The 21,851-nt window shown below is 46.0% G+C and overlaps 1 protein-coding gene across 1 annotated transcript; it reads left to right on the top strand.

Moving 5' to 3' along the window:
- Positions 1 to 7: 7 nt before the first annotated feature.
- Positions 8 to 20,030, top strand: LYAR (Ly1 antibody reactive). The gene is made up of 9 exons (XM_002923286.4): positions 8 to 154; positions 5,577 to 5,751; positions 7,010 to 7,124; positions 12,214 to 12,321; positions 12,436 to 12,519; positions 15,766 to 16,192; positions 16,514 to 16,600; positions 19,163 to 19,248; positions 19,715 to 20,030. Exons 2-9 carry the CDS (start codon positions 5,630 to 5,632, stop codon positions 19,847 to 19,849), a joined length of 1,164 nt encoding a protein of 387 aa, XP_002923332.1. The 5' UTR covers positions 8 to 154; positions 5,577 to 5,629; the 3' UTR covers positions 19,850 to 20,030.
- Positions 20,031 to 21,851: the final 1,821 nt, after the last annotated feature.

Genomic DNA, 21,851 nt, shown 5'->3' with positions numbered 1-21,851 from the left:
GTGTGGCCGCGGCGCGCAAGCGCGCGGGGCGGTCCCGAAGCGAGTTCTGCGCCGGGACGCTCTGGAGGGAGGTGGCTGCAGCGCTGGACGGGCGGCGGCGTTTCCACGTGCTCCTTGCGGCGGGTTGAAACCTTTGGCGGGCGCTGGCTGAGAGGTGAGGGGCGGCGGCCCAGAGGTCCGACCCGGGAGGCTGAGGCTCAGGAGCGGGCGGTGTGGCGGATGCCTGCGTTTCCAACCATTAGAACCCTTCCTTGGGCTTACCCACGGAAGGAGGAGGCAGTCCATTCAGATCTCACTCGTACTCTGGGGCAGTGGAAGGAGCCCTGGACTTAGGCTGACCGAGTCTTCCCGGTTTTAAGACGGAAAGGTCCCCGTGCCGGGAACCCCCCCCGCCCCCCCCCCCCCGTCCAGGGTCACCGCGGGACTGGGCTTCAGCATTGCTGCATGGGGGACAAGGCTCTCGTCCTCCCTGAGGCTTGGGGAGCTCTGTCCCTAAGGAGGAGGCCTTAGGGCACAGTACTTGAGACCACCGACTTCGGGCCGCTGTATGTAACTGCCTGGGAGTCCAGGTTTGCCACTAACTGGATGTGTGACGTTTTGCAAGTTACTTCATCGTTTTGTGCCTCGGTGTCTTGGTCTATCAAAAGGGAATAATATAGGACCTAACTCAGAGTACTGTTGCAAAGAATACATGAGCACAAATATATTAACTGCCTAGGACAGGGCTTGGCACCTGGACCAGTAAATGTCAAGATTTTCTGCAGCACCCACCTCTGGGCAGACAGGTGGGGTGTACTTGCAAGGCTGACTTCCCTGCAGAGGGCTCACACGGGACTCACACAGCACCCTCAGGCCCCAAGTGCCTAGCATAGTGTCTGACATGTGGTAGACTTCCAGATGTTACACGAGTGAAGGGATGCTGGGGATGTAGTGCTTGGGGAAGTGGAGAGACATGGTTCAGCTTCTCCCAGCCTCCCTGTGCTCATCTGTTGGATGGAGCTAGATGTTCCTGCCTCATAGGGTGAATGCACATGGAGATCCTCCTCACCCCACATTCAGGGGCTTAGACAAGATGGTGGACAGTGTGTACTCTGTCCTTCCCTTGCACCATACCCTTGGTTTCTTGGAATTCTACCCTTGGAAGGGGCTCCTGACCCCTTGTTTCACAGATGGGAGAGCCTGAAGGTCAGAGGGGACAGTGACTTGTTGGAGGTCACGGGACACATTGGGGATTGTGCTGAGGTTGCCAGCCTGGGCCCCCAGGTGGGCTGTTTTGGCAGCGGTGGTGGGGTTTACGTCTGTGTGTACACGGCCATGAGAGAATTTTAAGAACAGTGAATGTAGTTTTTGTAAAAATAAACAATTTAAAAACGTAGAGGCAGGAAGGTTTAAAGAGAACTCCAAATCCCAATTCCAGAAATAAACGTGAGGTCCTTGTATTGGGGAACAGGGTGGTAGAGTAGGCCCTTGTGGGGTGGGGAGCCAGAGGAGATGAGTGAATTTATGAAGCTAGATGAGTGAGGGTCATGTTTAAAGAGATATGGGTTTGGGAGGGGACTGGGTGTAATAGCATTGATGGGCAAATTAATAGGTCTTAGGAAATTCTTTCTAACATTGAGTTAGGATGAATCTTTCCTATTATTTTCCACACAGTGCTCTAAGATAGATATTAGAGCTGTTTTATAGGTGAACAGAATCTGGGAAGTTAGGATAGCTTGAGGTCATTGGCAGGTACAGGCTCCAGCTCAGATCTCTGGCCCTGACTCAACAGAATGTGGCCACCATCCTGATAAGAGGAGCTTGAGGTGCCCCAAATCCCTCACAAGTTCCCAGCCCCTTACTGTTGCCACCTGCTCCCCTCAACTCAGCCTCATTTTCCAACACCTGACCTCTTTAGCTGGGACATGGTTGTATCTTTGCTCAGTGTGTGAGGACCTTAGAATCCTTACAGTGTAAAATGGAAGATCATTGTAGAGCCCTTTTTGTTGTTTTTCTTTTGGGATGAGGGTTCAGGGTCCCACATGCTGAGCAACGGCCACCAAATGCCCATAAACATGACAAGTCATGATAGGCAGGGCAGAAGCTTGGGCTTGTCTCAGGTTACCTCTGCCACTCCCTGTATCTCCAGCTTAATCACTTAACCTCTCTGAGCCTCTGTTTTCTCTTACAGATGCTGGGGTGGTGGTGTGATCACACCTGTTCTGGAGGTGTTGGGTACAGTTATGATTGTTAGTGTGAAATGGCTTTCTGGAGAGCTAATACCGTATTCTGTGTAATTCATCATCTTTCTCTTGGCATCTGCTAAGAGCTCAGTAAGTTAACCAGACAGATGAATAGACAGCCAGAAGCTCACACAGAGACTGGTCTCCTATGGGGAAGGCACCCAGGTGTGTCTGGATCCCGATGCACGCTTGGCGTTGACCAAAGTTCTGCCGAAATGAATTACAGTGACTTACCTGGGGTGAGAACTGGGTATGTTCTCGAACAGTGCATGAACACTACTTTCTATTTTCATGTGTCCACATCTCTCGAAGCAAGAGCATATAGAATCTCTGTGACTGTACTGGGACCTGGCCTTGTGCACAGAGAGTTGGGGAGCCAGGGAAGGAAAAGGGGATCCTTATTTAGCCCCAGCCCCTTAAAGAATGCCATCGTGTCTTTACGCTTGGGACTGAATGTTGAAATACATATCTGAGCCCTGCAGACAGAGTGTCCTAAAAGTTGTAATGCAGCTTGTTTCCGGCTTTCCAAATTTCCGAAGTGTAAATGTTACAAATTTACCAAAAATATCCATTTGAAAGTTTATTTAAAAGTTCTTTCGCATTTACTTAATTTTGTGAAATTTGAGTGTCATTTTTTGTTTTAGGCAGTGGTTGCTATCTTCCATTAGAGGAACTGACTTTTCAGAAGGCATCTTTTTGTAAGTTTATAGCATTTACGCTTCTGCAGTTGTTAAGCCTGCACTAGACTTGGGCCACGCTGTCCGCGGTGAGGTTAAGATAGTTCAGAGCTTGCTGGTGTTTGCAGCCCACCCCCCCCCCACACACACACGTGTTTACTGCATACAGGAAGGTGTTAGATATGAGGCATGATCAGGGTGACTCTTCGCTAGTGCTGGAGTGTTCTCAGAGCTCTAAATAAGGGAGGGGTAAGCTCCTTACAAAGGTATCTCATTAACAAGCCGGTGGCCACACTGTCCCCATTTGAGATCAAGTGTGAAAATGCAGCGGTGGCTGTAAAAATCCGGAGGCGCGGAGACACTGAGTTGTGACTTTTCCCTGCAAGCTACCCATTCTGCTTAAAAAGAAAAAAAATTCTAAATGTGAACATTTGCCACAAAAGACCAAATGAAAAGGGTCAAAGGGGTATTTTTCCAATGGGACACGTGACCAAATTCTAATCCTCTTGCGAATTGATGTTTACACAGTGCGTGGCTAATCCCCAGAGAGGTAACATGATTTGCACAGATATTCCGAGCATCTTCTTTGTCAACATCACTGGCTTCTTTCAGTTGATACGTTTTGTTTCCAGCTGTCCTCCCTGGGCCTTTAATTCCTGACGTTCCATGACAGACTGTGTCTCCCAGTTGGATCTCAGAGTTTGCCGAAACCTTCTCCCCTCCCCTCGTCCCCTCGATCGAGAAACAGAACAGACCTCTGCATGAAATTCAGAAAGCTCTAGGCCATAGCTTAAGTTTGAGGGGGTATTTTTCATTTTTGGATTTCATTATGAAAGTACTTTTAAAATTTTCAGTAATTTGGCTTACTGCAGCTGCTTGTACCTTGTGGTTACAATGGCCATCCATTTCTTGGTGACTAATTAACGATTTGCTCTGGTTCCTACACAAAAGTGCCCCCACAGACTACTGAATAATGTGTTAGTTCTTGTTTCTGCCTTTGTTCTTCCCTTGTGAGGCAGAGCAGCCGGTGATCTCATTGCCTGCCCTTGAGCATCTGTCTGCTGCCTGCAGAATGCCAGGGTTGGAGGGAGCTGGGTCATAGCCCACGTGACGGCAGCTCCCCAGGACTTGTGACTAGTTGACGCATCTTTACGATAACCAGATGAGAAGATGGGCATGGTTGCCTTACATCCCAGAACAATCATGTTTGCTTCTGTCTGGATTGGGTGCGGGGCTGTAGCTGACCACGTGCCCTCCCGAGCCAGGCCACACTGATGGCAAGCTGCGCAGGGGAACCCGAGCCAGGGGTCTGCCTTTGTATGTAGCGTATCCGGCAAGCTGATGTCCAACGGTGCCCCACAGGGTGAGAGGCTTCCACGAGAAATGGCTGGGCCTTTGTAAACCCTGGTGTTGCAGTCAGGATATACGTTTCCATTCAAGGCTGAATGGAAGCAGACAACCCTGAAACTTCCTTATGTGTGACCTGACAGCGACCTAGAACATGGGAGTGGAGGAGAAAGTATGATTTCGTGCATGGGAATTCTCTTCTGAACCCGATTGCTCATCTGTGCTGAAGGGTTTCTGTTTGCATCAGAGTGCACCAGTTTACCTGACCTTTACCTTCACCTTTATAAGGAGGAAAAAGGTGCTGGTCAAACGGTTGTCAATATTTTTGCTGTGAAGCTTATTTATAATGTAAAACTACAATATTCTTTAAGGATATAGTGATTAAAAAGTTATGTAGCTATGGCAAGTTACTGTGATTCCCGTAATACTTTTGGGTAAATTTGTGTCTCATTGAGCACAGAGTGTCTCCATGAAATCTGTAAATGGTGGTTATGTATTTGCAACAGACATACTAAATCTTGGGGCAGTGCTTGGGACATGTGGGTCTGTGAATGCCCTCCAGTAATTCAGAGCCCAGCAGCTGGCACACCTTGATAGGTGGTTTCACTTCTTCATTGATCCGATAAGAAGCCACATGAAGGAGGACCCTCCCTCACCTATTCCGTGTCCGCTAAAACCCTCGGAGGGGCATATCCTCATATTTAACACCTGTGGGTACATACTCATGCCTGTATGAATGTTTTTTGTGTTTTGAGAAATGTTGAGACCTCTTCATTTTCTAAACCTTCCCGAATTCCCCCTCATTATGTACTGAAATAATTTGGCAGTTCACACCTAAAGGCAAGGGTGGTGGGGGGAGGGGCAAGCAAACTTAACCTTTTTAGAGAAGGTAAGACATTTTGCTTAATGCCCCTAAAACTTCTTCCCTAGAGCCAGCCTGCCAAATTTAAATCCTGGCTCTGCTACTGTGTGACCTTGGGCAAGTAACTTAATCTCTTTGTCTTTCCGTTCACCGTATAAATTGTACACAGTAGTCCCCTCACAGGGTTGCTGTGAGGATTAAATAGGTTAATATGTATAAAGCTCTTAGAACAGCGCCCCCCCCATGGTAAGCACGTGCTTAACAAATGTCAGCGACCATTACTGTTAGTTATAACTTTACTTACATGCTGGTAGAGTTTTATGTAGATTGCTAATCAACTTTGATTCTGTTCTTTGTAGCTATTTTCATGTGAAATTATGGTTGAAAAGTGAGCTGTATGATTGTTTCTTGAGAACAGAAGTTTCAGATTACAATGATGATTATTTTTTCCTTTCTTTTAATTCTCAGGTCAAGACTTCAAACCTATCTTGGATAGAGAATACTTAACCATTTAGCTAAAAATGGTGTTTTTTACATGCAATGCATGTGGTGAATCAGTCAAGAAAGTACAAGTGGAAAAGCATGTGGCTGTTTGCAGAAACTGTGAATGCCTGTCTTGCATTGACTGCGGTAAAGATTTCTGGTAAATTCTACATAATTCACGTAGATCATATTAAAGGTCGACACCGGTTTTAGAAGCCCTGGCCCCATGAAGCCTTAAAAAAAAAATGGAGGCAAGTTTGAGGAAAGAAATTAAGAAAAAAAAAAGTGCTTTACAGAGTATTTGCTTTCTAAGGATGGTCCAAAGAGCAAACGGGGGGGGGGGCACTCAGCGACACCTCCTTGCCACCGTTACCAGAGCCTGAGAGGTGGCCATCCAGAGTAAGTCTTCAGGAGCACGGTGTGCTGGTCACACGGAAGAGCTGGATTTATAAACCAGAAAATGAGTTGACTCATTCACATTGGGGGGGCGGGTAGCGGGGAGACTGGTTCCCCCCTAGAAGTTCATGGGTCCTGGCCCCCAAGTGTGTCGGGTCCTTCTACTGAGGGATCTCTGGAAAGGTGAGGACTAGGGGGCGGGGGCAGGACAGATCTTTGACTTGCTTACCCTACTCTTTCCTGAGGTGAGCCATTATGTGCAGACGGCTCGCCTCAGTCTCATGCTGAGTCCCCTCAGCTTCACACAGTTTAAGTGCAAAGGCGGCTTCTGGTGCATGGGCCTCAGTGTCCTCTGTGGTGTTTGGATGACATTTGCTAAAAGTCCGTTTTAGTTTCATTCTAGAGCAGTGATTTTTTTTTTAAAAAAAACAATTTTTGGAAACAGCTGAAGACTTTGTTCATACCTAATCTTGAGAGGAAGCCTGATCTATAAAACAGGTGAAAATTGGGTGGTTTCTCATTGGGGGACTTTGCCCCCAGCCTGCTCTCAGGCATTTCCCCAAGGATCCCACGGAGCTTCAAAATGATCGTAGGAGACAGAATCGAGTCTCCTTGTTTGCCAGCACTCGCAGGTCTAGAACTTTTTAGTGACAAGATTTTACTCCAGCTTTTAACTGACTCTACCACGAGTTAGTGATGGCCTACTATATTGCCAGGAAATCATAGAGATTTTGTTATTTAAGCTAAAGCTACCCCATTGCAGATAATTATTTTTCTTTCTTACATTCTATTTATGCTGACTATGACAAAAAAAAAAACCTGCCTGCCAATGGGGTTTAAGACGTTTGTATAAAAATGGGTAGAAAGTTTGGGGGTGTGCTTTCTATTGAACAATTAGGAGGAAGGGGGTGATAAGCACAGTGGAAGTGTGGAGTGCAGAAGGCACGGGCAGCTTGTGAGCACCAGATAGAGCATCCGGTTGGAGGGTCAGTCTGATGGTGGCACTTTCTGTCACTTTGAAGGGGCGACGACTACAAAAACCACGTGAAGTGCATCAGTGAGGAACAGAAGTATGGTGGCAAAGGTTATGAAGGTAAAACCCACAAAGGCGACATTAAACAGCAGGCATGGATTCAGGTAAGGTCTTTCTAATTCATCAGGTAGCTGCTTCTGACATCTCCCGCTTTCTCCGGAAGACTGCGAACAAATGCATCACATGTGCAGGCCAGACGCAGAAACATCCGGTCTTGGTCAGGTGTTCCCACCAAGAGTTCTTTATTTCTCTGTTAATACAGTTGCAGCGTATCTTGTCTTTAAACCATATGTTTTGCAGACTTCTTGCAAAACCATTTTAGAATTCTCACTCCCTTTCCCTTGGCTGTGAGACTGAGTGGAAGCTTGCTAATCTTTATGTGCTTCTAGTGATAATTCAGCTTTTATCACTCAAACCGTGTAGTAATCTGCCATATCTGCCAATTATCAGAATCAGGCAAAATAAAGATGTTTTCATAAATATAAGGAATTTTCTACTTAAATAAAATGGAAACATGCACAGTAAAAATGGCCAAAGCACAAAATCCCTAATTCACCGAGAGGTATAGCCTCCAGAATGGTACTTACCATTTACAGAACGGATAGCAGGAAGGATTCAGAATAGAAGGCAGGAGAAAGAAAAGACAAATGCAGTCTTTGTGGAAATTCTCTATTCTCCTAGAAACCAAATAAAGGTTAACTCCCTTTGATGTTGGAGTTTAAATGTGAGTTTTCTGGTATTCACTAGCTCACTGAGTCAGCAAACTCCTGGGGGGAAAATCTTCCATTCACAAAGGACTAAGTGCCCAGTGCAGATTGAGAAGCTAGCGACACTCCTTTTTTTAACGAAGATATTTAGGCCGGCGACCATCAGCCTCCCTTTGGGGCTCATATCCTATCTTAATCCTCCCCAAGAAACATGACATTCTGGGCCCCGAGCTTGTGGTACCTGGGTGTAGGAGTTCCGCCACATCTTGAAGGAAACCCTCTAAGGGCAGGGGTCCGCAGACCGCAGCCCACCACAGCTACACCGTCTGTTTACATGCGGTCTGTTACTTAGAGCTGCCAGCGCAGCGTTGAGCAGTTGGGACAGAAACCGGGCGGTCCGCAAAGCCTAAACGTCTTCGCTTCCTGAGCCTTTACAGAGCAGGTTTGCTAGGCCTGCCGTACACTGTCAGGCTTCAGAAGCCGTGTCATTGTATTCTAGGTCAAGAGCTCTCCTTCAGCTTCTGTCCTGGCTCACTTGCCCACCAGCCATCGGATTCCTCCCTCCGCCCCTAGCTGACCGTGTGAACAGATGGAGAGACTAAATGTGGAATGCTGGGAGAGTAACCGAGCCGGCTGTGACCTGACACCTGGGCTCGGGGGTTTTGTTCTTTTCTTTAAATCCTAAACCCTTCAGTTTTAAAGACAATGTTGGAATCCTGTCAGTATTAATGTTCTTGGAGCATCCTTCTAGCTGTCTCTGTGCTCACACACAGAGTGGATAGATGGGTCAGGGAGAGATCGCCCACTTGCTTGGGTCACAGTGTCTTCCTCTGAGCTTTGTCACCAAGTGCCCTGTTACAATCTTCTGACACCGTGTGCCGTTCTGTCCGGTGCCCAGCCGGCTTGACTTCTGCCTTGTTTACCTTGTGTCATTTTCTTGATTTGTTTTTCTGCCTGAAGGTCTAGAGGGTCTTTGTCTCATCCTCCTCTTAGTTTCCTGTATCCATTTTTTCTGGTCTGTTTTTATGTAGCTTTAATTCTTTCCTAACGCAGGGATGTTGTCCTGCATTATATTTATTTGTCCTTCTTATGGCTCATGAGTGACCATCTTTCTTGTGTGCTGTCATTGCTCTCGCTTTAATAACAGTCTTTTTCCTCTGCCTTCCCTGAGATTGCCGTAAGCATTTTCCTAGCTCACTAATTTAATTTTCATCTCTGTTCTTGCCATTTTAGATTTATTAGATCTTAATGCACTTGTTATCTTGGTCCTCAAGTAATTTCCTAGCCTGTAATAGCCATTTTTGTCTGATTCTGTTGATCACTTTTGGCTTATTTTCTTTTTTTTTCCAAGTTTTAAAAAAATTTTAAATTATACATGACATAGCGTTGACCACCTTAACTTTTAAGTATACAATTAGGTACATTCACCTTATTGTGCAGCCATCACCACCATCCATTTCCAGAAACGTCTTCATCTTCCCGAACTGAAACTCTGTTCCTGTCAAACACTAACTCCTCATGTCCCCTCCTCCCCCATCCCCTGGCATCTACCATTCTGCTTTCTGTCTCTCTGAATTCGACTACTCTAGGGACTTCATATAAGTGTGATCATACAAAATTTGCCCTTTTGCGGCTGGCTCATTTTACTGAGCGTAATGTCCTGCGGGTTCCTCCATGTTGCAGCATGTGGCAGATGGACCGTGTTTTGGTTATAAACCCGTATGTTGGTGGAGACCTCAATTGCTTCAGCCTTTTGGCTACTGTGGATGATACTGCTGTGACCATGGGTGTACAAATATGTTGGGGTCCTTGCTTTCAATTCTCTTTGGCATGTACCTAGAAGTGGACTAGCTGGATTTGTATGTTTTTGGAGGAACCACTATACTGTTCTCCACAGCAGCTGCACCACTTTACACTCTTACTGGCGGTGCACAGGCTTCCAGTGCTTCCACATCCTCCCCAACACTTTTCAGGCTTTTCTGTTTTGTTTTGTTTTTGTTTTTTGATAAAAATAAAATCCCAAGGGGTATGACAGGGTATCGTACTTTGGTTTTGATGTGCATTTCCCTAATGATAATGATGATGAGTATCTTCTTATGTGTCGGGCATTTGTACATCTTCTTTGGAGAAATGTCTATTCCAGCCCTTTGCCCGTTTTATAATTGGGTTTTTCATATTTGAGTTGTAGGAGTTCTTTATGTATTCAGGATATGAATCCCTTATCTGATAAATGATTTGTAAATAGTTTCTCCTGTTGGGCAGATTGCCTCTTTACTCTGTTGACAATGTCTTTGATGTACAAACATTTTAAATTTTTCATATAGTCCAACTTATTTTTTCTTTTGTTGCTTGTGCTTTTGGTGTCCTATACAAGAAATCATTGCCCAGATCTATTGTCGTGACATTTTCCCCGTTTTCTTCTAAGCATTCTGTGGTTTTTGCTCTTAAGTTTGGGTGTTTGATACGTTTTTGAGTTACTTTTTGTATATAGTGTTAGGTAAGAGTTAAACTTTTCTTTCCACTTTCTTTTCCATGTGGATATCCATTTTTCCCCAGCACTGTTTGTTGAAAAGACTGTTCTTCCCCCACTGAAGGGTCTTATCACCCTTTCTGAAAATCATTTGCCCATATATACGAGGTTTATTTCTTCTGGGCTCCCCATTACACTGGTTGACATGTCCATCATTATGCTAGTGCCATGCTTCTGTGATTATTCTAAGCTTTGTGATGAGCTTTGAAATCAGAAAGCATGAGCTTTATTCTTTTTCAAGATTATTGTAGCCATTTGTTGTCCCTTCAGATTCTATGTGAATTTTAGGATGGAGTTTTCTGTTTCTGCAAAAAAACACAAATGTCAATTGGATTTTCATAGGATTGCATTTGAATCTGTATATCACTTTGGTTAGTATTGCCATCTTAATATNTACGTCTGTATCTTTGGGGTAAACACCCAGTAGTGCAATGGCTGGGTCATAGGGTAGTTCAATTTTTAACTTTTTAAGGGACCTCCACACTGTTTTCCAGAGTGGCTGTACCAACTTGCATTCCCACCAACAATGTAGGAGGGATCCCCTTTCTCCACATCCTCTCCAACAATTGTTGTTTCTTGCCTTGTCTATCTTTGCCATTCTAACTGGCGTAAGGTGGTATCTCAGTGTGGTTTTGATTTGAATTTCCCTGATGGCTAATGATTTTGAACATTTTTTCATGTGTCTGTTAGCCATTTGTATGTCTTCATTGGAAAAGTGTCTGTTCATATCTTCTGCCCATTTTATGATTTGTTTATTTGTTTCTCGTGTATTGAGTTTGAGAAGTTCTTTGTAGATCTTGGATACCAGTCCTTTATCTGTGGTGTCCTTTGCAAATATATTCTCCCATTCCGTGGGCTGTCTCTTAGTTTTTTTGACTGTTTCCTTGGCTGTGCAGAAGCTCTTTATCCTGATAAAGTCCCATAAGTTCATTTTATCTTTTATTTCTCTTGCCTTTGGAGATGTGTCGTGAAAAAGGTTGCTCTGGCCGATGTCATAGAAGTTGTTGCCTATGTTCTCCTCTAGAATTTTGATGGATTCCTGTCTCACATTGAGGTCTTTCATCCATTTGGAGTTTATTTTTGTGTATGGTGTGAGAGAGTGGTCAAGTTTCATTCTTTTGCATGTAGCTGTCCAATTTTCCCAGCACCATTTATTGAAGAGACTGTCTTTTTTCCACTGGATGTTTTTTCCCACTTTGTCAAAGATTAGTTGCCCAAAGAGCCGAGGGTCTATTTCTGGGTTTTCTATTAATATTGTCTTTCAACCCACAAACATGGTGTCTTTCCATTTCTTTGTGTCTTCTTTTATTTATTTTTAAAATCATCTTTTTTTTTTTTTAAGTTTTATTTATTTAAGTAATCTGTACATCCAACATGGGGCTTGAACTCACAACCTTGAAATCGAGAATCACACACTCCTCCAACTGAGCCAGCCGGGAACCCCTATTTGTGTCTTTAAATTCTTTCAATAATGTTTACAGTTTTCAGCATATAAGTTTTCCCCCTCCTTAATGACTAAGCTTATTTCTAAGTATTTCATTCTTTTTGATGCTGTTGTAAATGAAATTGTTTTCTTAATTTCCTTCTCAGAGGGTTTGTTAGTGTATAGAAACCTAGACCCTAATCTTCAAGTGTGGATTTTGTGTCCTGTGACTGCTCAATTTATTGGTTCTATTGGGATTTTTTGGTGGGATGTTCAGGGTGTTCTACCTGTAAGATGAAATCATTTATGAACAGAGATGATTTTGCTTCTTTCTAACTTAGATGCCTTTATTTCTTTTTCTTGCCTAATTACTCTGGCGAGGACTTCCAGTACCGTAGTGAATTTGTAAGCATAGACATTAATATAAAATCTAGCCTTGAAATGAGAAGCCTCTAGCCGTGAAAGCCATTTGACTTTAATGAAACTCCTGTGCCAGTTGTTAATTATTTTTGTTTTATCTTCCATTTTTGTAGAAAATTAATGAGTTAATAAAAAGACCCAACGTCAGCCCCAAAGTGAGAGAACTTTTAGAGCAAATTAGTGGTTTTGACAACGTTCCCAGGAAAAAGGCAAAATTTCAGGTATGGATTTGTTGTGCCTTCCCTGTGTGGAGGGGATGTGTGGCCCACTGGTGTCTGAGCGTACGTGCACCTGTCAAAATGATCAAGTGGGTTTTCTCTTTTTGTTCCTCACAGAACTGGATGAAGAACAGTTTAAAAGTTCATAATGAATCTGTTCTGGAGCAGGTGTGGAATATCTTTGCTGAAGCTTCCAGTAATGTAAGTCAGATCGAATTTTACATTTGCAGTGTGGCAAAAGTAATTAGTAATAATGAAATGAGAATGCTTTTTTTTGGAGGTCAAGACAGCCTTCTTTTTCAGAGAGCCTCTTTGTGCCTTCATTTATGGGAAAGAATAAACTGAATGCACTGCAGAGAAGATTTCCTTATTGTGCAGAGAGAGGTATTTAATCCCAATGTCTGATAGTGGTACCAGCAAACAGGAGACAATATGGTTAGAAAACAGACAATGGGATGTACTGGAAAGAGCAGGAGCTTTGGGCGTCTGACAGACCTGGTTTGAATCCCTGCTGTGCTGTTGGCCAAATGTTTGATCTTGGGCACTTTATTTAACCTCTCTGAGCCTCAGTTTCCTTGTCTTAAAGAAAAGTGGATAGCCCTATCCATGCATTTACTCAGTGCTTGGTGAGCACCCGATCTGTGCCAGGCCCTGAACAAAAAATGTAAAATATGTCAGGTGGCGACAGTGCCATGAAGAGAATAAACCATGAGGGCATAGGAATGACTAGGGGTTCTTTTAGGTGAAGGGATTACAGAAGGCCCCGTACGTGGATTGAAGCAGCTTTCATAGCACCCCTTTCTGTGGGAGCTGGTATGTAGTGGGCACCTGCTGAGCGTCTGTCCCCTTCCCTCTGCGAAGTGAGAACCCCACTGGAGTAATTCAGTTAGGCACCTGTCAGGTTCGATCTGTGAGACCCCTAAATGTGGACTCCATGCAGAGTCTTGTTTGATATCGTGTGACCACCTTACTGGTGACATTGCTAATTTAAAAATTTTTTCCCCATTAATTCACCTGTACTTTGCTCCTACTTGGAGCTTATATCCCATTTGGAGACTTATATCATTAGTAGTTTTAAAAACAACAGTGGGCTTTTCTGACCGTATTTTATTCTACTCACATTGCCAGGAGTTGACTACGTACGTAAAATAGTTTGAGCAGCACCTTGGGATAACCGTGAAACTGTCCTGGCATTTGTCCCTCTCAGAACGTTCAGATTGGGCCTTTGGAATGTTAGAAGCAGGCACGTGCGTGCCATCCTTGCACGGGGCCTGCTAATCTCTGCATTATCCCAGTTTTAGTATGAGTGCTGCTGAAGCGGGTGCTGTCACCAGTCATATAATTAGCATTTCTGTGGCATGTGCTTTTTAAAAGGTATTTCCATTATTTTAAGTAAAAAATCAAAGATTTGGAATTACTTAGTTCACTGCAAAACTTTAAAAAAGTTTTTTTCTGATATTCCTTTTGAAACTGAACATATTAAGGAGTAAATGGATAAGCAGTACACAGCTCATGTAGACTGAGCTCTGTAAGACATGGATTATGGCTGCTTTGCCTCTGCCCTGGGAGCTTCACGGCACATCCCAGCGTGTGTGGCACAAAGCAAACGGCCCTGTGGCCCCATCCGTTCATACCTCTGGTGTTGATCCAGCCAGCCGGAGGCCCCATGTCCTCGTCTACGGGGATGCTTCCTCTGCCCTGGCACAGAGCGTGCCTCGTCCCTGTGTGGCAGCTGTAATCAGGCCAGAGTCCTGCTCTCACAGAGCTGTGTTCAGTGTGGGACAGATGACCGTGTACGTGGGTCCAGGCCAGAAGAGCAGGACAGGGCTTGGGAAGCGCAAGGAAGAAATGGAGGGCAGGAAGAGGGGCGCCGAGTGGGAGGGGCTCTGGTAGGAAAGAGGGTCACTGACAGTGTCACTGAAGAGACCACATTTGAAGAGTTTGGAATGAAGTAGAAAGAAGTTGGGGAATGAGTTTATCCACCTATTACCGAGTGGCTACAAGATGGGTTGACTATCTCCCCCTCTGGGTGCAGAGGGGAGGCACCAGCTGGAGACATGGTCTAAACTGGGCAGAAGGCAGAATGAGGTCTGTGGCTCTCAGTGGTCATAACAGTGCCTGACTATGAGAAGAATGAAACCATAGGCCAGGAATGAGGCGACTATCCCCGTCTTCCTCCTGAGTCTGTTTCTGAGCTCATTCCCTGCCCGCCCGCCATGTGCCTGGTCTGGCTGATTTCTCTGAACTGCTGGAGAAACGGCAGCTAGTTAGTTTACTGTTCCTCTCCCGGGGCTGTGCTCTCAGCTAGGGCAGAGAACTGAATGAGGCGTGAGTCAAAGCCAGTCCTTTTTTTGGCTCATATTGGGGGGTAGGAGCTCCTTCCTTGAGATTCAGTCTCCCAAAGGAAGAAGACTGGAGGTGACCTGGCCTGTCACCTGGCTGGTAACCAGTGAAGATGGGACTGGGGCGCAGGTCTCAGGTGAGGAGTCCAGCAGTTCCCGGAGCAGCTCTGTCCAGACGTGTTAGGACTCACGGCGCAGTTCAGGACATTGCCGGGGTCACGTCTTGAGAAGGGGCTGTTGTAGAGACCGGCGTATGTTTGGAGTTGGGGGTGCAGCGGACAGTGGGACGTGCTCTGCCGGAGTCTGTTCTCGGTCAGAGCTGTGCCGGCTCGAACCCGCAGTGCGGCCAGTGGAGGTTTATCGTCCTCCAGGCCGTGTAGCTCCTTAGCTTCCTCTGTTTCCTTCCCCCTCGAGCCTCACACTCTGTCCACGTGCCCCTGACGCCTTTCCTCCGAGAGTCACGCTCTGTGCGGAACAATGAGTAGGTGAGGCCTGTCGGGTACAGCAGAGTTTACAGAACCTTCCTATATGCTAAGTGGCTTATTTGAGCACCTTCAGTCTACTCCTTACTGAGCACCGTGAGCTGCGAGGCACGTGACGTAACTGCCCATTTTATTCGTACATCAGCTGTGTAAGGTACATCTTACTCCCTTTCATTCTGTCAGTGAGGAAACGGGTTCGGAGCAGATAAATAACTTGCCCTGAGTCCCCCAGCTAGTAATGAACCGAGCTGGTGCTTGAACCCAGGTCTGCAGATGCGTAGATTCCCGTGGTTTCTGCCACACCTAAGTGGTCATCTTCTATCAGAAAGAAAAGGGAAGAGTGAACTAAAATTAAAGATCTGGCTTAAGTAACATAAAGATTCTTCACTTTTCCAGTGGAATGAAAACGTCTGTTAAATGCGGGGTGGAGTGTGGGCTGGGGGAAGTTTTTTCCCATTTGGTAATATTTACTGCTACATTTTAGTTCGGGGGGGTCAGAGTTATAAAACGGTAAGTAGTAGACATTTTTCTTGGAACAATTTGCTCAGTAGACAACGTGCAGTGATGTGAACAATGGTCTGGAATGAGTATTTATGTGTCTTTCGGTTTTGCCTCGTAATAAGGAAGCAGTCAGTAAGGGTCAAGACCGGCAGCCCCTCGCCCAGGCAGCGAGCCCGCCCCGCGCAGAGCTTTCCGCCAAGGTGCCAGCCTCTGGGACAAATGACAGCACAGAAAAACAAGCAGAGGTGAAGAAGAATAAAAGAGAAAGGAAGGAAGAAAGGCAGAAGAATAGGAAAAAAGAGAAGAAAGAACTGAAATTAGAAAACCACCAAGAGAATTCAAAGAATCAGAAGCCAAAGAAGCGCAAGACAGGCCGGGAGGCCGAAGGGGAGGCCCTGGGCTCTGCAGGGAAGAAGAGCCAGACCAAGGCTGGTGAGGCCGAGGGGGCCGCTGACAGGGCTGAGGATGGAGCTGGGGCCTGCGCGGGAGACGCCGAGGAGGAGCCCACGAAAGCCCGGCCTGGGAAGAGAAAGCAGAAGCACTTGGAAGGTGTGTGACCAGCATATGCTCTGGGCTTTGTGAAGCAGATCGTAAAGCAGTGAATTGGGGCTGGGTAAAATCTGTTAGACCTCCCCATTTGAACAAGTAAGGCAGAAAGCACAGGCTCTGGGCTCAGGGCAGGCACGTGAGCACCCCTCAGCCTGCCATGTGCTCCTGTGACGCGGAGGAGAGGCCCATGGTGCCGGGCTGCTTGGGCGGTGGGCAAGGTGATGGAGGTGGGCGGCCTGGCCACGCATGCCTTTCATTAAATGGTAGCTGCTATGATAAATGCAAATCTTTTTTTTTTTTTTAATCTTTCTACTTACCTAGATGACGCAGATTCTAAGAAGAAAAAGAGAAAGTTCTCAGAACCCCCTGAGGGCGGAGAACCAGAAAACTGTGAGGCTCCTACAAAAGGTATCCCTGCATCATTTGGAGAGGTCTGCGCTCCAGGGTGGGGAAGGGGGAGATGACCTGGGGCCTTCAGGCAGATCATCCCCTCCAGAGGCCCGTGGAAGACGGAAAGCAGGGAGGGTGTGGCTCCCGAGAGCCAGTGAGAGCTCTTCGGTCACTCTCCAGTGTCTGTCTAGCTTTAAGGGTAGAACCGTCTGGGCTCTATAAATAGATGATCTCTGGACCTGAAGATAAACCCAGTATGGCTTTCTGAGACTGTGTTCCCTTTCCCTTCTCCCTGCGTCCCTTGACCCTGCCCCTCTTACTCTCCTAGAAGTGCCCACCAGACCTAACTGTTCCCCTCTGGGCTCTGGCTGTTTCCCGCGTGTCCTTGCTTGGAACTCCCTCAGCCAGAATGTGTACTTGTCCGAATCCAGTCCCAGACCTTCATCATTCCCCTAAAATGCTGCCTCCTCCACCGAGCTGCTCCTACATCCTCGGACCCAAAGCATTCCCTGGGGTCCTGCTGATGAGGAAGAGACCCCAGGACTCCAATGAGAATCGAGGCTTTATTAACGGAGGTTCAGTAACTGCCTAAGCTCAGTTAGACCTCTTAGCTCAGAATCCACCCACACCCAACTTGGAACCTGTGAGGCTTTTTAAAATTCTTTTTGTTTGTTTAAGACCATAGATTCACATGCAGTTGTAAGAAATAAGAGACCTAGGTATCCATGTAACCTTCTCCCAGTTTCCTCCAAGGATCACATCCTGCACAGCTAAGCATCTCCACCAGGGTGCTGACATCGATAAAGTCAAGAGAGGAAGGCTTCCACCGCCACAGGGAGCCCCACTGTGGGCCCCTGGGTAGCATGTCCATTTCTCCCCTGTCCCACGTGACCCCGGCAATCACCGATCTGTTTACCATTTTTGTAATCTCGTACTTTCAGAAGGTTACCCAACTGGCATCATTTAGTCTGTGAATTTCTGAGATTAACTCTTTTTCCTTGGCCTTATTATCTGGAGATACACATCCAGGTTGCTGCATGAATTGGTAATCCAGTCCTTTTGTGAAGTCCTCCTCCATGGCTTGGATGCATGAACGAGTTTGACCGTTCATCTGTTGGAGGACGTGTGGGTTGTTTCCAGGCTCTGGCTGCTACAAAGAAAGCTGTGTCTGCATTTATGCACAAGTTTTTGTGTGGAACACACATCACTTTTTCTGGAAGAAATGTCCAGGAGCCCAGTTGGCTGTGTGGTGTGGTGCTTGCATGTTGAGTTTTTAAAGAAACTGCCAGCATTTTCTGGAGTGGCTGTACCGTTCCTTATCACCCCAGCAATGTCACACTCCGTTTTCCCACGTCCTGGCCAGGGTTTGGTGGTGGTACTGTTCTTTTTTTCCATTCTGATAAGTGTATAGTAATAGCTCAGGGTCATTTTGTTTATCCCTGATGATGTTGAACATCTTTTCATGTACTCATTTGCCATCTGTGTTATCTCTTCATTATAACGTCTGTTCCTGTCTTCTGCCCATTTTCAGATTGGGTTTTCTTTCTTACTGTTAAGATTTGAGAGTTATTTATATATCTAGTCCTAAATACTAATTCTTTGTGGGATACGTGGTTTGTAAGGTTTTTTTTCCCTTCAGTTTGTAGCTTATCTTTTTCTTTTGTTAATAGAATCTTTTTAAAATTTTTTCCTTTTTTTTCCCCCTAAGAGAGAGAGATTGAGAACACAAGTGGGGGAGGGGCAGAGGGAGGGAAAGAGAAAGAATCCCAAGCAGGCTCCACACTCCGTGCAGAGCCCAACAATGGGTTCGATCTCACGACCCAGAGCCAAAATCAAGAGTCAGACATTCAGCCGACTGAGCGACCCAAACGCCCCCATTAACAGAAGCTTTTATAGGGTAAATTTTTTAGTTTTGATGAAGCCTGATTTGTAGGTCATGCTTTTGGTACCAAGTCTGAGAACTTGTTGCTTATTAGCCCTGGATCCCAAAGATTTTTTTCCCCATGTTTTTTCTAAATGTTTTATATAAGGTGTTATATTTTATTCTTAAGCCCGTGATCCAGTTTGAGTTGATTTTTATATGAAGTATGAGACCTAGTACGAGGTTCACTGTCTTGCCCGACGCTGTGTAATTGTCCCAGCACCATTTGTCGAGAAGGCTCTTTACCTCATTGGATTGCTTTTGTACCTTTGTCAAAAATCGGTTTGGCGGTTTGTGTGGTTCCGTTCTGGGTTCTTAATTCTGTTTCGTTGATCTGTGTCTCTGTCCCTCTACAAATACCACACAGTCTTGATCACTGTAACTATATCAGAAGTCTTGAGACTGGTAACTTATTCCTCCTGCTTTGTTCTCGTAGTGGCGATGGGACTTAGGGTGCCTACTTGACCCGCTCACTCTGAGAGCGAGTCCTGGAAGGGGGGTCAGGCTTGTCGGCCGCTGTGGTCGGACAGGTCAGGGACCTGCTCCTCGGTACTGTCAGGGTGGGTTCATTTCCTGAGTGGCAAATAGATGTCACACAGGTGATTTCTTCATCCCTCTGGCACTACGCCGAAACAGAATGTCTTTTTTTTATATTGTAGGTAAATTCAACTGGAAGGGAACGATTAAAGCAGTTCTGAAACAGGCCCCAGACAATGAGGTAGCCGTCAAAAAGCTAAGGAAAAAGGTATGGCGCACGAACCCAGGTACAGAAGCTGGGGAGGGCCCCTTCTTTATTTTGAGATGTACAGTTTTTGGGGTTTTTTTAATCTAAAATTCTACACATTTGTTTGTATCTCGGTGATTTTCAAGCTGCTCACTAGCTCCTCAGGGCTGATGGGAGGGAATTGGGCCAGATCCCATCGTACTTCCTTAGCCAGAACAGTGCCCATATTAAACTTGAAAATGACTGTTCTTGGTGTTTTGCTCTCTTTTTCTTCCAGAGCAATGGTTTCTTCTGTTTTTGTGTCTGACTCTGTGTCTGTGTGTGGCACACGTCCAGCAGGGTGCTCCTACATGTACAGGTGTCGGAATGTCCGCAAGCAGAACACACCTGTGCTGCCAATACCGGGTACTTCTGGGTTAAAGAAAGAACACCTTAGGTAAATTTTCAGGAGAAATCACCCATCTGATGATTGTTTTTCTTTGTGAAGGTTCTAGCTCAGTATTACGCGGTGACGGATGAACAGCACAAATCTGAAGAGGAGCTCCTCACCATCTTTAACAAGAAAATCAGCAAGAACCCCAGCTTTAAGTTATTAAAGGACAAAGTCAGGCTTTTGAAATGAACATTTTTATATTTAAATCTGAATCCGTTCTATTGATTTCTTTCACTGCTGTTTATAAAACATGTAATGAATTGTAACAACTCCCAGTTTTGCTTTCCAAAGCTGTATTTTTAAGTTAAGGAAAAAGTCTATTTTTGGTAGAACTTTTATGAGAAAATATATTCTTATCCATAATTTTAAATCTGTGGTGGTGAAAATTATTGTACTTTAAAGAATACTTTTATGGTGGAAAACTTCTAAAAATGTGACAAGTCAAAAAATATTCCTCCTTTGGTCAGACAAAAAAGTATTTGTTTTAACTGCATCACTTCTATACAGTTTTAACTAGAGGTTTCGGTGGGTTTGTTGTGTCATTAAAACATGTGAGTTGTAGTATTTTGTCCAGAAATGGTCACGACAGCCTCAGTATTTGGCAGTCCGTGCCTCTCCAGAAGGCCCCGTCTTGAGGGGACGTTTGTCTGTAACAGTCCGGCCCGTCTGCACTGTGGCCCCGTCCCGCTTCAGCCTGAGACAGACTGTGACCACATACGGGAAATGACTCACTTGAGACGGAGCCCCTCACTTAGCTATGTTGCTGTCCCAGGGTTCCGACTAGATGGAAATGCTCTCAGACGTGGTATTCTGAGTCCTGTGTGGTGCTGGGGGAGAGCTGTGTCCTGCCACTTGCTCGCCCCCGAGCTCAACAGCAACATGTCCCATTCTGATTTGGGGACGTGCCACTGTGATGATGGGATTCAGGGGCACTTGTTGGGATGAAGGCTTTGGAATTGGGCCAGGAATTTGGTCCTGGCTTGGTCCTTTAACAGTTAACTTCTCTGAACCTCCGTTGATTTTCGTCTGAACGATGGGGATACCGAAGGTTCCTCTTGAGCTGTGAGTGAATGAACTAATGTGTGTAAAGTGCACAGCACCGTGCCTGAAACCCAGCAGACGCTCGCTCGTGGTTGCTGTGCTACTGTTAGGGTTATCACTAACAATTTTCCAGCCGTGAGAAGCTTTAGACATTCTGGAAAGCAAAGGAGAAAATGAGGCTTGACCTAGACCACACACTCAATTAGGGACAAAGCAGAGCCCAGCCGTGACTCCTAAGTGCAGTCCAGAAGGCCTTCCTGCTCCACTGTCCTCCCTGTGCACAGTGGGGGCTGTGAACCCACTTACCCCCGTCACAAGTTCAAGTGCAAGCTCCATAGCATTTCAATATCTGTGCTGGTTTTTATCTTTTGTCGGTTTTACCAGGATGCATTTTTTAAAAAGATTTATTTATTTTTTAGAGAGAGCTAGCCTGCGAGCACGGGGTGGGGGTGGAGTGGTGGGAGGGACAGAGGAGGAGGGAGAGAATCTCTGGCAGACTCCCTGCCGAGCAGGGAGCCCAACACAGGGCTCCATGTCACGACCATGAGATCATGACCTGAGCCAAAACCAAGAGCTGGACGCTTAACCGACTCAGCCACCCAGGTGCCCCTATACCAGGATGCACTTCAGGCAGAATTGGGCAAATGTGGCAAAATTAAGTAAAACATATACTTAGGCCATGACAGAGTCCTTGTTTTGTCATCCTGTCTGTTAACCCAGGGTTCTCGAGTTAGAACTTGCTGGGAGCACCCAGCAGCGATGGGGCTGACAGCTGCTCGGGAATGCTAGCAGAGTGCCCGCAGGCACTGGGGCTGGAGGAGGTGGCCTCTCAGTTCCCTCCAGCCCCATGAGGATGAAGAAGAAAGGCCAGCTACGGCAGGTTCTGACGGTCAGTGTCATGGAGAGATGTCTTCAGTGGCGCAGTTGGTGGTGGGAAGGACTCCCCAGGCGTGTAGTCGCGCCTCTGGGTCTGGTGACGAGCACGAACCATAGACCATTCCCGAGGTCCCTGCACACAGACCACCCTTTGGTTTTGGCAGTTGCCTGCCTGACTTGGACTCAAACACAACACTGGAGCCCTGGGGACTTTAGAAGCTGATCTAATGATATTTGTGTCTGGTTTTACAGCTTCGTGTCTAAGTTGAGTGTA

The sequence above is a fragment of the Ailuropoda melanoleuca genome, chromosome 11, assembly GCF_002007445.2.
Source record: "Ailuropoda melanoleuca isolate Jingjing chromosome 11, ASM200744v2, whole genome shotgun sequence".
In the NCBI taxonomy this organism is placed as follows: Eukaryota; Metazoa; Chordata; class Mammalia; order Carnivora; family Ursidae; genus Ailuropoda; species Ailuropoda melanoleuca.
Note: the sequence above shows the minus strand (reverse complement) of the source record. Positions and strands in the feature narration are given on the sequence as shown.

Coding starts and splice junctions, on each gene's coding strand:
- LYAR (XM_002923286.4), top strand. CDS start 5,630: ATGGTGTTTTTTACATGCAATGCATGTGGTGAATCAGTCAAGAAAGTA. Junction 5,752..7,009: donor GACTGCGGTAAAGATTTCTG/GTAAATTCTACA, acceptor GTCACTTTGAAG/GGGCGACGACTACAAAAACC. Junction 12,322..12,435: donor GGAAAAAGGCAAAATTTCAG/GTATGGATTTGT, acceptor TGTTCCTCACAG/AACTGGATGAAGAACAGTTT.